The sequence below is a fragment of the Urocitellus parryii genome, chromosome 2, assembly GCF_045843805.1.
Source record: "Urocitellus parryii isolate mUroPar1 chromosome 2, mUroPar1.hap1, whole genome shotgun sequence".
Taxonomy (NCBI): domain Eukaryota; kingdom Metazoa; phylum Chordata; class Mammalia; order Rodentia; family Sciuridae; genus Urocitellus; species Urocitellus parryii.
In genome coordinates this window covers 79,383,208-79,398,542 of record NC_135532.1, presented here as the reverse complement: position 1 = coordinate 79,398,542, position 15,335 = coordinate 79,383,208, and the positions used below count along the sequence as shown (strand labels likewise).

Genomic DNA, 15,335 nt, shown 5'->3' with positions numbered 1-15,335 from the left:
ATACATGTCTATTGACAACTAAAAATATTTAAAAAATAAAAAAATAAAATGTTATAAAAAATTCCAAGAATATTTCACCTAGTCTCATCAAACATGACTATTTTTATTTCTCCATACTCTCCCTTCATCCTTATATATAATTCATTTTTCACATGTATGTATGGTTTCTTTTCCATATTTTCTAAAGTTTTCCGTTTTTATTACATTGACCTCAATATTTCAATGGATACCACAGTTCTCAAATTGATACAGTTTCTTAAACATTTTCCCCATATCTAGACAGTATTTTATTGTTTTTTCAATGCTGAGGATAATACAGCCATAAATATCGTTGGGTAGATAGCATTTCCCCACTTTAAAATGATTGCCTTAAGATAAATTCCTAAAACTGGGAATAATGTACATAAAGAAAGTAGTCCTTGATAAATACTACATATGAATACTTTAATAACTTGGAAAATATTTTCATTTGTATGAAAGATCCTACAAAAATTTTTATTATAACAATGGGACAAATGCATAATAAATAATTTTTTAAGAATTAAAACTTATAATGTTAATGTACCCTGTATTTAAGTTTTATATTCTTAAGACAATAGAGCAAAATACCAAGTAGGATGGAAAAAGCTAATAAATTAAGTTCATGAAGCTACAGTCTGAGTAGACAACAATTCCCTAATGACAGAAATACTTCATAGTTCTACCATTTTCTCTTCATTATTTGTGAAACCTCCTGATCACTTGACATGCCTTGGTCTGCTTTGGGTATTTATGTACTCTAAGATTATCCCTACTACCCTTACCTCCTCAGTTGAGTCAGGGGACCTGAGGACTCTCTCTCCCCCACCAGTCCTGGAATCCTTCTGTGTTTGAGCAGATGAAGGTGGGCTCAGTTTATCTAATTCTGTGTTACTTCTACCCTTGTCTTGATTCCTTTGTTTTTTAGGTATAGTTTTTTTGTCTGAGAAGATGATATTCTTGTTTTCTAGCCTTTTGCTCTCTTTTGGTTCTTCAGTCTTCCTCAGCTTCTTTTTTTTCCTCTTGGCTTTGACATCAGCATCCTCATCAGCACTTACAGTTTCATCCAATTCTTTCTCCAAACTACCCTCTTGAAGTGCCTCCTGACATGTTTTATCTTTTATACTTTTAATTTTTTGTTTCTCTTCTCTGTTGTCATGAAGAAACTCTTCACTGTCATCCTCCTGAAAAGGAGAATCATTAAGCACACTTGATTCAGACTCTAGCTGAGATTCAATACATTTCTCTTTTTTTGTTTTTCTGTTTTCTTTGGGATCTTCTCTCATTTTAATCTTTAAATCTCTTATTTCAGCCTTTTTAACTTTCTTTAATTCCTTAGCTTCTCTGATTTCATCCTTTTTGGGCTTCTTAGAGTCCTTTAATTCTTCTTTGGCTTCCAAAATTCTTTTCTTTGTCCTTAAATCAAATACAAAATTTTCAGAGGAGCTCTCTAGCTCTGGCCTGGTTTTATCTTTTAGTTTCCCAGTCTTTGTTTTTTTCTTTTTTAAATCATCTGGGCTTTTCTCTTCTTTGTGCCTTATTTTTTTCTTTTTCTTCCTTGGGGAAGTATCTTCTTTTGTCTCACTTTGCTGATCACTATCAGAGTTTGCTTCAAATATGTCGTTATTTAAAGATAGTCTCTATAAAATACAAAAAAGGATAGAACACTAACATAATTTTAAAGATTTTGAAAAACTAACAATAATTTTAAAAATTTAAAAAAGTGGTACTGCCAGGAGCAGTGGCGCACACCTGTAATCCTAGCCGCTTGGGAGGCTAAGACAGGAGGATCAGGAGTTCAGAGCCAGCCTCAGCAACAAGGTGCTAAGCACCCTGTCTCTAAATAAAATACAAAATAGGGATAGGGCTGTGGCTCAGTGGTCGAGTGCCCCTGAGTTCAATCCCCAGTACCTTAAAAAAAAAAAAATGGTACTAATAAAATCTAGGAGAAATTTTTTTTTTTTAAAGAGAGAGGGGAGAGAGAGAGAGAGAGAGAGAGAGAGAGAGAGAGAGAGAGAGAGAGAATATGAATTTTCAATATTTATTTTCTAGTTTTCGGCGGACACAACATTCTTGTTGGTATGTGGTGCTGAGGATCGAACCCGGGCTGCACGCATGCCAGGCGAGCGCGCTACCGCTTGAGCCACATCCCCAGCCCTGGGAGAAATTTTTTAAAGCATATTCAACTTCTTAACATTACCTACACTGAAGCTGTATAAAATATTACCTATTGGGGAAATACTGGGAAATAATATTGCCCAAATAATATTATATTGTGTGCATGTATGAATATATAACAAATCCCACCATTATGTACAACCATAATGCACCAATTTAAAAAAAAGATACTACTTATATCTCATTTAGCAAATAGGTACTGATAGTAATAATAAGCATCAACTAAAAAAAAAAAATGGTAAAATACAAGCTAGATGTGGAGGTATATGCCCATAATCCCATCTATTAGGAGGCTGAGGCAGGAGGATCTTAAGTTTGAAGCCAGGATGGACAATTTAGTGAGATTTAAGTTCAAAACAGAAGTTTAAAAAGAGCTGGAGATATAGTTCACAGCGAGAGTGTTTGCTTGGCACATGTAAGACCCTGAGAGGGATGGGATAGATGAACAGAGAAATAGAAAATGTCAAATCCCTGGAGGCCCCATGTATATGACTTTAACTTCAAACTTCCCCAACATATAAGAAAGTAATTTTCACATTTTGTTTTAAGCAGTTATAATCCAAAGACAAAAATTTTTAAATACTTCGAAATACAGAATGTTCTTAAATTTGCTGTTACATTTCACAGTTTTATATGGACTAAGCAAGCTGTACAGAAATCTTACTTCCCTGATTAATTGTTAAATGTTAAATATTTCCTATTAAATTATATTTTCCAATTCCAAAAATTTAAAAAGTAATTAAGAATAAGTATTTGTATAGACACAAAATGTTGTGAAAACTATTTTAAGTTCCCATTTCCCAAAACTGTCTTATCTTAAATAACTGGAGAATGGAAAGTAGGGGAAAAAAAGACAGGTAAACTTAAAATGTTTTACGTACAGTGCCTAAGAAATGGATGCCACCAAGGTTAAAAAGATAGAGGGAACTGCTTAACATTTTTAAATCTCCCTGAATCACTCCATAAAAAACAAAGCAACTGGGCTGGGGTTGTGGTCTAGTGATAGAGCACTTGCCTAGCATTTGTGAGGCACTGGGTTTGATTCTCAGCACTGCGTATAAATAAATGAATAAAATAAAGGTCCATCAACAATTTTAAAAAAAAAACAAGGCAACTACAATTGCAAAACAAAATCCCACAGACACCATTTATAACAAAATTAGGTGGTTGGGGTCAGAACTGTAGTTCAGTGGTATAGCATATACTGTGTTGGATAGACACACACACACACACACACACACACACACACACACAAATTAAGTGGCAAATTATCTCCAGAATATAAATAGGTAGGGACAAACTATTAAGAGCTTTAAGATCTACACAGTTATACATACCTATATAGGAGTAAGGGAAAACAGCAAACACTAGGAGATTGTGGTGTGAGAAATAACAGGTTCTTTGAGAAGAACACTTCACCCAGGTGAATTATGCATAAGTGAATTATGCACTATGAACTCCCAAAAATAACCAGAGTCACAGAAAAGGGAGGTGGGATTGGGGGTGTAGCTCAGCGGTAACACACTTGCCTTGCACACATGAAGCCCTGGGCTCAATCCCCAGCTATGTTTTTTTTTTTTTTTTTTAAGAAAAAAAAAGTAAACAGAGCAAGCTCACTCCCATCACTTGCACAAAGCCATAATGAGGAGAAACTGCTATGACTGGATTCCAGATAAAGCTGCACAGAAACAAAGAAAAGATCCAGAAATCAGCTGGGCATGGTGGTGCATGCCTGTAATCCAAGCAACATGAGAGGCTAAGGCAGAAGAATTTCAAGTTCAAAGCCAGCCTCAGTAACTTAGTGAGGACTGTCTCAAAACATAAAAAGGAATTGGGATGCAGCTCAGTGGTTAAGTGCCCCTGGGTTCAATCCATGGTACCAAAAAAAAAAAAAAAAAAAAAAAAAAAAGAAAAAAGAAAAATTCAGAAGTCAGTGGTGGTGGGGTAGGGTGAAACAGAATCTTAAAAAACCCTTATAAAATAATGTCATATTTTTGAACCCTTCAATACATAATAAAGGCAGCTGCTCAGGAGCCATGGAACTAAAAAGAACCTATTTTCTTCTGCCTTCTAAAACTTGAGGAAAAGTCATTTCATATAAAAATAAATAGTACTAAATGATTTGGATAGACTATTTTGTTAAATTGTTAAGAAAAAAGAAGACTAAGGAACACAGTCACAAGTCAGGCATGGTGGTGGTGTGATCCTTGTAATTCCAGCTACTTGGGAGGCTGAGTCAAAAGGTTCATTTGAGTCCAAGAATTTGAGCCAGCCTGCTTAACATGAGACCATCTCTTAAAAAAAAAAAAAAAAAAAAAGAAAGAAAAAAGAAAAGAAAGTTATGGGGCTGGGGCTTAGCTCAGTGGTAGAGCACTTGCCTTGCACATGAGAGGTACTGCGTTTGATCCTCAGCACCACATAAAAATAAATAAATAAAGATATTGTACCAACTAAAACTAAAAAAATATTAAAATAAAAGAAAGTTATAGAACTGGAGTTCAAAAACAACAAAATCCTAAAAACAACAAAAACATGCCAGAAGGCTTGGGATATATATAGCTCAGTGGTAGAACACTTTCTTAGCAAGTATGAGGCCCCAGGTTCAATTCCCAGTACTATATAAAAGAAGAAAAAAAAACATGCCAGAAAGACATGCCTCTAAAACATTCAAACAAATAAACAAAAAACTCTGAAGCATCAGTCAAGAAGTCATTTGTAAGAGGAAGAAATCTGGATCAGATGTTGGAGAGCAATAGGTAGTACATATTTGTGGCACGCATGAATACAGATGAAGAGATGTTGAATGATGCAATTTTTCTTTTACTGACTCAATTTCTACATTTACAATGAAAGAATAACAAAGTTTGTAAATGGCCAAATGATTCTGCTAAAGAGGAAAAAGCCCAGTGACCAGATGTATTTCTTGCCACATGCCCATTCACTTATAAGACCTCAATGATTAGGCCCAAGTGTCATACAGTAAATAATTGAATACTTTGGAAATGAAAGAGTTCACAGGCTGATAAAGAAAACAGATATTTCAGTCAGATAAATTAAAAATTCAGAATGTTATTAATGCCTGGAAGTTTCAATTATTTATAAAATAAAGATAGCTTTGGAAAAGAAACTTTCAAATAAAGAAGTATTTTCCTAAAATTAGGATATTCTTATCCTTTTTAAGCTCAAGAATGAGCTTCAAACACACTTGTCTATCAATAATTTAAAAATAAGAGGAGGTTGGGTGTGGTGGCTCCCACCTACAATCCCAGGAACTCAGGGCAGAGACAGGAGAATTCCAAGTTTGAGGCCAACCTGGGCAACTTAATGAGATCCTGTCACAAAATAAAAAAAATTTAAAAAAGGGTGGTGGGATATAGTTCAGTGGTAAAGCACCCCAAATCCTCCTCAGTACTAAAAAAAAGAAAGAAAGGAACCACAAGTTGGCTTTAACCAGAGGTTCAAAAAGTAATTAATAAATGAAAATTTAAACACCACCATATGTAAAGGGAGCATAAAGTTAATATTCCATATGACAAGACTACTTGGGAATTATTATTATTTTTTTTACATTGAAAAAAATTTTTAGTGGTAGTTGGACACAAACCTTTATTTATTTAGCTTTATATGGCGCTCAGATCAAACCTAGTGTCTCACACATGCTAGACTCTGCTCTACCACTGAGCGTTTCTTGAGAGTTTTAAAAGATTTCTTACAAAGACAGGGAAGAAATATATTATAGAAAGATTTTGAACAAAAGGCCTAAATTTTGAGTTTTATATATAAACCAACTGCTTAATAAAGCAGACATGTGGGTACATGTACATGCTTTAACAGAAAGAAACAGGGAAGGTAGGAGTAGTATGTATTCTAGAAAAATGAAATACAACATAAGGAAAAAATTGGGGGGAAATAACAATCTAATCTGAACTCATTTTTAAAGAGTTTCTGTTATAAAAATTATAAAACTGAGCATTTTTGTTGGTAATTTAAAAACTATACTATGGAGCTGGGGTTGTAGCTCAGTGATAGAGCACTTGTCTAGCACGTGAAGCATTGGGTTCAATCCTCAGTATGATATAAGTAAGTAAATAAATAAATGAAGGTATTGTGTCCATCTACAACTAAAAAAAGTAAAAAATGTTTGGACATGCATTCACTTAAAAAAAATACCAGTTGCTTCCGTTAGTGCTATTATTACTATTACCAAGCATTGCACATAATCAGAACTAGGTCCTAATATAGCTTTGGCCATTCAAAAAAACACTAGGTATTCTTTTTTTTTTTTTTAAATATTTTTATTTTATTTTTATGTGGTGCTGAGGATCGAACCCAGTGCCTCACGCATGCTAGTTGAGTGCTCTACCTCTGAGCCACAACCCCAGCCCTGCACTAGGTATTCTTAAAAATCTCCAACTGTAGGGAGAAAGGGAATCAATGTTCAGTCCTTACAATAAATTATAAGTGGGCTAGAGATGCTCAATGGTAGATCACTTGTCTACTGTGTGTAAAGGCAGTGAGTTTGATACCTAACACTAAAATAAAATAAATTATAAGCCAGAATCAGCTGCCTATGTGAGAAATACAGTGTGCCTTCACTGTATTTACTAATAAGTTTTTACTAATAATATCAAGTATTTACTAACAATAAGTTAGTTACTAACTAATATGTTCAAGAGTCCTTGCCAATATTCTAAGAAATGACTACATTTGGCAGGAAGGGCATGGTGGCACACAGGATTCTATAATCCTAATGACTGGGAGGCTGAGACAGGAAGACTGCTAGTTTGAGGCTGTTGTAGGAAACTCAGCAAGACCCTGTATCAAAATAAAAATTTTTAAAAGGCTAAGGATGTAGCTTAGTGGTAGACTGCTGCCTAGCATATAAGATAGAAGGAGGAAGGGATGTACAATTACTTCTTCTTTTTTTTAAAATATTTTTTTAGTTGTCAGTGGACTTTATTTATTTATATGTGGTGCTGAGAACCGAACATAGTGCCTCACACATGCCAGGCAAGTGCTCTACCACTAAGCCACAACCCCAGCCCAGGACAATTACTTCTAAGAAGAAAAAGAAAATCAATGGCAAAAATGAGAAGTTGAGTACAAATTGATTCAATTTGTAAAGAGAAATTATAAATGAAATTTGTAAAAGGTTAATGGAAAAACTCATAAGATTATACTAACTCAATTATTCATGGAATGACAGAATAAAGGATAAAATAACAAGAAAAATTAATACAGCAAAAATAACAAAATTTGTGCATGAGTTTAACATTATCCCACTTCAGTCCACCTTCCGATCTTTTTCCAAACTTCTAAGTACAGAAGTTTGACTCATCTGAGTTCGTCTGATTACTCTTGACTACCATCAGGAAGAGCTATGTACAGCCAATGAAATAGTTAAATTATGATATGGCTTTGTTTTCTTCTCTTTTAGGTTACTCTTTCTTTTCTTTTCTTTTATCTTTTGAGGTGCTTGGAGACTGAACCCAGGGCCTTGATGCAAACACTCTTATCACTGAGTTACAGGTCTATCCCACTCTTAAAAGAAAATATTAACCAACATTCAAGTCTGCTATCTCTCCCAAAACTATGTGTTGATGCCCGGTCCTCAGGGTGGTGCCACTGGAAGAAGGTGGGGGCCCAGTAGGAAGTCCTTATGTCACTGAGGGTATGCCCTCAAAAAGGATTGCAGCCCCTGGTTTCTTCCTGATTCCTGGCTTATGAAGGCAAACAGATGGCATCTCCACATTTCCCACCTTTGCCATCCAACACCCCCACAGGAATGGTCTGTGTGATATTGAACTGGAACCTTCAGAACAGTAAACAAAAATCTTTTCTGTTTATTATAAGTTATTTATCTCTGGTACTTCATTATAGTGTTAGTGGACTAACTAACTAAACTGACTAAACTAGTTTGTGAAATGCAATTTACAGATTGGTTACAGACAGAAAAGTACTGCAAAAATTACTGAAAGCAGTCTGTGATAATAAATTAACTATATGAAATTTACAATAAACTACTGCATATTTAATTAATAGTAAGATATTTTTATACAGTTAATGTCAGTAAAATTCATCATAAACTTAAATACAAAAAGCCAAAAGAGAAACGTTGATACCTGAATATCCTTCTTGACTGTTTTAGTTTTGTTTTCTGCAACTTTCTTCCTAAATTCAAGAAGAACTTCTTTACAGTCCTCCAAATGAATCTCAGGCTCCCATGTATCATCATCTGATGTATATCCTTTCCATCGAACTTTATAAAGGATTTTACCCTGTGGTATAAATTAAAAGCAGGCAAATAAAGCATACCATTAGCTGATTACATTTCTAAAAACAATACAACTGCTCAGAATACATGAATGAACTTGAAAACTACTTTCAAATAGAAGTTAACACCATATTATAAACTATATATATTCATCTCCTGAGCCAAATGGGTTAAGAAAAAATAATACTATTGATCTACTTTTTACAAACCAAAAACTAATTTTCTGATTATGTAAAAAAGTCAATGTATAATATTGGAAAAGCAAAGAAAACTAGGAAGAACCAAGTAAAAGTCACCCAAGGATAAAAATTTTATCTGGGGCTGGGGATGTGGCTCAGTGTTTGAGTGCCCCTGAGGTTCAATCCCCAGTACAGCCCCCACCAAAAAAAGATTAATCTTGCTTTCACTCACATATCAATCTGTTTTTAAAATATTTTTTTAATTTTTTTTTTAATTTTTTAGTTTTCAGCGGACACAACATCTTTGTCTGTGGTGCTGAGGATTGAACCTGGGCCGCACGCATGCCAGGCGAGCGCGCTACCGCTTGAGCCACATCCCCGGCCCCTTAAAATATTTTTGAAAGACATGATTTTTAGTGACTGAAGACTGTTTCATCACATAAATACAACAAAACTGTCCTTTTATAAACCAAGTACTAAAAAAAGATGAAACAAAAGCAAAGAACAAAATTAAAGAATATTCTTTCTACGGAAAAAAAACCCCAAGTATTATTGTGATTGTTTCAAAATTTGTTTTTATATAAAAAGTTGTAACATCCTTGTATATTCCTGATATGTTGATGAAATAAATCCCAACAGATCAATTAAGTTAAAAAAAAAAAACAAGTTGGGGATACAGGTGAAGTGGTAAAGTACTTTCCTAGCACGTGTGAGACCCTGGATTTAACAGTCCCCCACCCAAAAAGAAAGAAAGACAGGAAAAAAAAATCCAAATTGGAAAGGAAAAAGTAAAACTCTCTGTATTCACAGATGATGATACTACATATAAAACATCCCAAAAAGTTCCACAAGAAAGTTACTTGGAAAAAAAAAATTCAAGTTACCTAAAAGAAGAAACAAATTCAACAAACATGTAGAGTACAAAAGAACACAAATCATTTACCCACAATGAACCAATTCAAAAAGGAAATTAAGAAAGCAATTCCATTTTACAATAGCATCTAAAGGAATACTTAGGAGTAAATTTAAGCAAGGAGGTTGAAGACTTCTGCACTAAAAATTACAAAGTACTGCTAAAAAACTAAAGATGGCCTAAAATAAGTAGAAAAGCATCCTGTATTATTAGGTAGAAAGACTTACTATTTTAAGATTATTACCACCTAAAGCAATCTACAGATTCAATGCAACCATTATCAAAATTCCTACTGCCTTGTTTGTAGAAATGGAAAAGCCAATTCTCAAATTTATATGGAACTGCAGGAATTCCTGAGCATCCAAAACAAAAGAAAAATAAATAAAATAAAGCAGATGCTTTGTACTTCCTCAAAATTAAATTTTTCTCCTATCAAAGGACATTAACAGGCTGGAATGTAGTTCAATGGTAAACAATTGCCTCGCATGAGTGAAACCCTAGATTCAGTCCCCAGTGCCCAATAGACAAAAAGACCAATAGAATGAAAAGATCCACAGGATGAGATAAGATATATATACAACTCTTTAATTTACAAGCAAGATAAAAAACGTAATTCAAAAAAATAGACAAAGGAAGGCTGGGCATGGTGGCACATGTCTATAATCTAAGCTACTGGGAAGGCTAAGGAAAGAGATCACAAGTTACAGGCCAGCCTCAGCACCTGAGACCCTGTATCAAAATAAAAAAATAAAAGGGCTGAGGGTGTAGCTCAGTTGTAAAACACCCTTGGGTTCAATCCCTAATACTGGACAGGGGGCGGGGGACAGCAAAGGACTAATAGTTACTTCTCCAAAGATATACAAACCAGCAACAAGTAAAGATGTTCAACCTCATGAGTCCTTAGGGAAATGCAAATCATAACACAAAATGAGATACCATTCCACACCCAGAAAATTACTGAAACAACAACAGAAAATAACAAAATAACCAGTGTTGGAAAAGATACAGAGAAAACGGGAGCTCCAAACATGGGTGTTGAAAATGTAAAATAGTACAGTTACTGCAGAAAACAGTTCCTCACAAAGTTAAAGAGTCACCCTATGACTCAGCAACCTCACACAAAGGTATATACCCAAAAAAACTGACAGGGACTCAAACAGATATTTTACACCAGTGTTCACTACAGCATTATTCACAAAGCCAAAATAAGATGGAAGCAACTCAAGTGTCCATAAGTGAATAAATGGATAAAAAAAATGCAATACATAGTCGGGCGCTGTAATCCCAGCAGCACTGGAGGCCTGAGACAGGAGGATCTAAAAGTTCAAAGCCAACCTCAGCCTCTGTAAGGCACTATGCAACTCAGTGAGACCTTGTCTCTAAATAAAATGCAAAACAGGGCTGGGGATTTTGATCAGTGGTTGAGTGCCCCTGAGTTTAATCTCCGAGGCCCCTGCCCCCGCTCCAAAAAAAAAAAAAAAAAACCCTAAAAAATGCAATACAGGAAGAAGGAAGATGGCGGCGAAGGGAGTGCATCACCCCCATGTACCACGTCACTGTGCGGGAGAATGACGAGTTAGAATGGCTAAAAGCTATCTTGTTAGGAATTTCCAGCAAAATTGGGGTGCTCCAAAACCTAGAGGAAGGATTTTCATCGTACGAGGATCAGCTACGGGGGCTCAAACGCGAGCGATTTGTCCACGCGGAGGGTCACGCTGCTTATTCAGCAAATCGCCCCGTGGCTAGAGTCTGCAACGTGTGCTGGGAAACGACGAGATAGCAACGCAAAGATACAGCACTGCGGATTCTGTGGGCTCCTGCCAGCTGTGCAATCACTGTACTCAGTGCTGAATTCTGGGTTTGAGACGGGGGAAGGAAGCGGTCCAATTCGGTTCTCCACACCGGTCAGACCACAGAGGAAGCCAGCGGCCACCATCTTGGAGAGCTGAAGTCACCATCCCTGTTTTCGACTGATCGCAGCTCATTCAGCTATAGAATAGGTAATTTCAGGCTGCCATTCGCCTGCATCTCGCCGACAAATTACTCAGGCTCTGTGCTAAAGAACATGCGGAAACTGCTTCTTGGAGCCTGCTCCTATCAGAACACACACCGAGCCCGGAGCGGCTGAATTCCGGCTCCTGGAACTGCTCTGGCCCAGGGCTAAAGAACCCGCGGAAACTGCTTCTCAGTCCGGATCCTGCTGAATACTGTGGAGGTAAATACCAACCGAGCCTTCATAGGCAGTGGCAACAGGATTGAGACGAGGCTTGTGAGGGCTGGTCAGGACTCACCCGTTGCTTTGGTCACCCGGCAAAGGGAACGAAATGCTGCCATTTGCATGGGATACCAACATGGCAGAGATCTGAGGTCATCAGAAAGCGGCGGAGATAACTTCATCGATACCAGCGGCGACAGAAACAGTTGGTTTCCTGGTAAAGAAAGTGAGTCACATACACCCGAGTCTCTCTCACTTTGTCATCAAGCCAGAGGGGCAGAGCAGAGCCGCCGCCTGCGCCCAGAAAAGGCCCAGCGACCCGCCGGCGTGGTAGTCACATCACCCCAATTGGAGTAGGGGCAGAGCAGAGCCACAACCCACGCCCGGAACAGGCCCAGTAACCCGCCGGTGTGGTATCACATCACCCCAACTGGAGTAGGGGACGAGCAGAGCCGCCCCCGCGCCCAGAACAGGCCCAGCAACCCGCCGGTGTGGCAGCCATGTCACCCCAATTGGAGTAGGGGCCGAGCAGAGCTGCCGCCCGCATCCGGAACAGACCCAACAACCCGCTGGCATGGTAGTCACGTCACCCCAATTGGAGTAGGGGGCAGAGCAGAGCTGCCGCCTGAGCCTGCAAGGTAGGCAGACCTGCGACCGACTGCTGGAACAGGCCCAGCGGCCTGCCGACGTGGTATACACGTCACCCCAATTGGAGTAGGGGCAGAGCAGAGCTTCGCCCGCGCCCGGAACAGGCGCAGCGGCCAGCCAGCGTGGTAGTCATGTCACCCCAATTGGAGTAGGGGCAGAGTAGAGCCGCCGCCCGCGCCCGGAACAGGCCCAGCGACCCGCTGGCGAGGTAGTCACGTCACCCCAATTGGAGTAGGGGCAGAGCAGAGCCGCTGCCCGTGCCCTGAACAGGCCCAGCGGCCCGCCGGCGTGGTAGTCACGTCACCCCAATTGGAGTAGGGGCAGAGCAGAGCCGTGGCCCATGCCCTGAATAGGCCCAGCGGCCCGCCGGCGTGGTAGACACATCACCCCAATTGGAGTAAGGGCAGAGCAGAGCCTCCGCCCGCGCCTGCAAGGTAGGCAGACCTGCGACCGACTGGCAGAACAGGCCCAGGGGTCCGTAGGCATGGCAGACATGTCACACCAATTGGAGGGGGGGCAGAGCAGAGCCGCCGCCCGCGCCTGCAAGGTAGGCAGACCTGTGACCGACCGGCAGAACAGACCCAGCGGCCCGTCAGCGTGATAGACAGATCACCCCAACTGGAGGAGGAACACAGCTGCCGCCCGCCCCTGCAAGGGAGACTTTTCAACTATACAAGAGCAATATAAATATATAGGGGGAACATTTAAAAAACACAACAGTTTCACCAAGCAGAAAGAAACGCAAGCAGTATGAAAAGACAAGGAAAGAAAGGACTACAAGCAATGCAGGTCAACTCAACTTTAGAAGAGGTAATAGCTGCAACAGATGGAATGTCAGAAAAAGAATTCAGGATATACATGCTTCAGATGATCTGGAGTCTCAAGGAAGACATTAGACAGCAAAATCAGACAATGAAAGATCACTTTGACAATGAATTACATAAACAAACCCAAGAAGCAAAAGATCAACTATACAGGGAGATAAAGGTAATAAAAAACAAACAGAAATCCTAGAAATGCAGGAAGCAATAAACCAACTTAAAAACTCAATTGAGAATACTACCAGCAGAGTAGAACACTTAGAAGATAGAACATCAGACAATGAAGACAAAGTATTTCAACTTGAAAAGAACATAGACTGCTCAGCACGACTGTTAAGAAACCATGAGCAGAACATCCAAGAAATATGGGATAACATAAAGAGACCAAACTTAAGAGTCATTGGGATACAGGAAGGTATAGAGGTCCAAACCAAAGGAATGAGCAATCTATTCAATGAAATAATACGAGAAAACTTCCCAGACTTGAAGAATGAGACAGAATCCCTAATCCTAGAAGCCTACAGGACGCCGAATGTGCAAAATCATAAGAGATCCACACCTAGACACATTATAATGAAGATGCCCAACATACAGAATAAGGAGAGAATTTTAAAAGCTACAAGAGAAAGGAAGCAGATTACATTTAGGGGTAAACCAATCAGGATAACAGCTGATCTTTCAACACAGACTCTGAAAGCTAGAAGATCCTGGAATAACATATTTCTAACACTGAAAGAAAATGAGTTCCAACCAAGAATTGTGTATCCAGCGAAATTAAGCTTCAGGATGGAAGATGAAATTAAAACCTTCCACGATAAACAAAAGTTAAAAGAATTTGCAGCTAGAAAACCATCTCTTTAAAACATCCTCAGCAAAACATTACAAGAAGAGGAAATGGAAAATAACAATGAAAACCAACAGTGGGAGGTAGGACAGTAAAGGGGGGGAAAATAATCAAAGAGGAAAACAAACCATGTTTAGTAACATAAATAAACAAATATGGCTGGAAGAACAACCCATATCTCAATAATAACCCTAAATGTTAATGGCTTAAACTCACCAATTAAGAGACACAGGCTAGTAGAATGGACCACAAAACAAGACCCAACAATATGCTGCCTACAGGAGATGTATTTGATAGGAAAAGACATACATAGACTAAAGGTGAAAGGTTGGGAAAAATCATATCACTCATATGGACTTCGGAAACAAGCAGGAGTGTCCATGCTCATATCAAATAAAATAGATTTCATGCCAAAGTTAATCAAAAGGGATAAAGAGGGACACTACATACTGCTCAAGGGAACTATACACCAACAAGACATAACAATCATAAATATATATGCCCCAAACAATGGTACAGCTATGTTTATCAAGCAAACTCTTCTCAAGTTCAAGAGTCTAATAGATCACCATACAATAATCATGGGAGACTTCAACACACCTCTCTCACCACTGGACAGATCTTCCAAACAAAAGTTGAATAAGGAAACTATAGAACTCAATAACACAATTAATAACCTAGACTTAATTGACATATATAGAATATACCACCCAACATCAAACAGTTACACTTTTTTCTCAGCAGCACATGGATCCTTCTCAAAAATAGATCATATATTATGACACAGGGCAACTCTTAGACAATATAAAGGAGTAGAGATAATACCATGCATCTTATCTGATCATAATGGAATGAAACTGAAAATCAACGATAAGAGAAGGAAGGAAAAATCATGCATCACTTGGAGAATGAACAATAGGTTACTGAATGATCAATGGGTTATAGAAGACATCAAGGAGGAAATTTAAAAATTCTTAGAGATAAATGAAAACACAGACACAACATATCAGAATCTATGGGACACACTGAAAGCAGTTCTAAGAAGAAAATTCATTGCTTGGAGTTCATTCCTTAAAAAAAGAAAAAACCAACAAATAAATGATCTCATACTTCATCTCAAAATCCTAGAAAAAGAAGAGCAAAACAACAGCAAAAGAAGTAGAAGGCAAGAAATAATTAAAATCAGAGCTGAAATTAATGAAATCTAAACAAAAGAAACAATTGAAAAAATTGACAAAACTAAAA

General features: G+C 38.0%; 1 protein-coding gene across 4 annotated transcripts in view; it reads right to left on the bottom strand.

The window, feature by feature from the left end:
• Mphosph8 (M-phase phosphoprotein 8) overlaps positions 1-15,335 on the bottom strand; it is a 51,840-nt gene that overhangs the window by 20,866 nt on the left and 15,639 nt on the right. For all 4 annotated transcript variants that reach the window (XM_026394944.2, XM_077792998.1, XM_026394945.2 and 1 more), the window contains exons 2-3: positions 8,319-8,474; positions 804-1,658 (exon numbers count right to left, since the gene is read on the bottom strand). In XM_026394944.2, the coding sequence (XP_026250729.2) occupies positions 804-1,658; positions 8,319-8,474 (1,011 nt within the window). The remainder of the gene's footprint in view (positions 1-803; positions 1,659-8,318; positions 8,475-15,335) is intronic.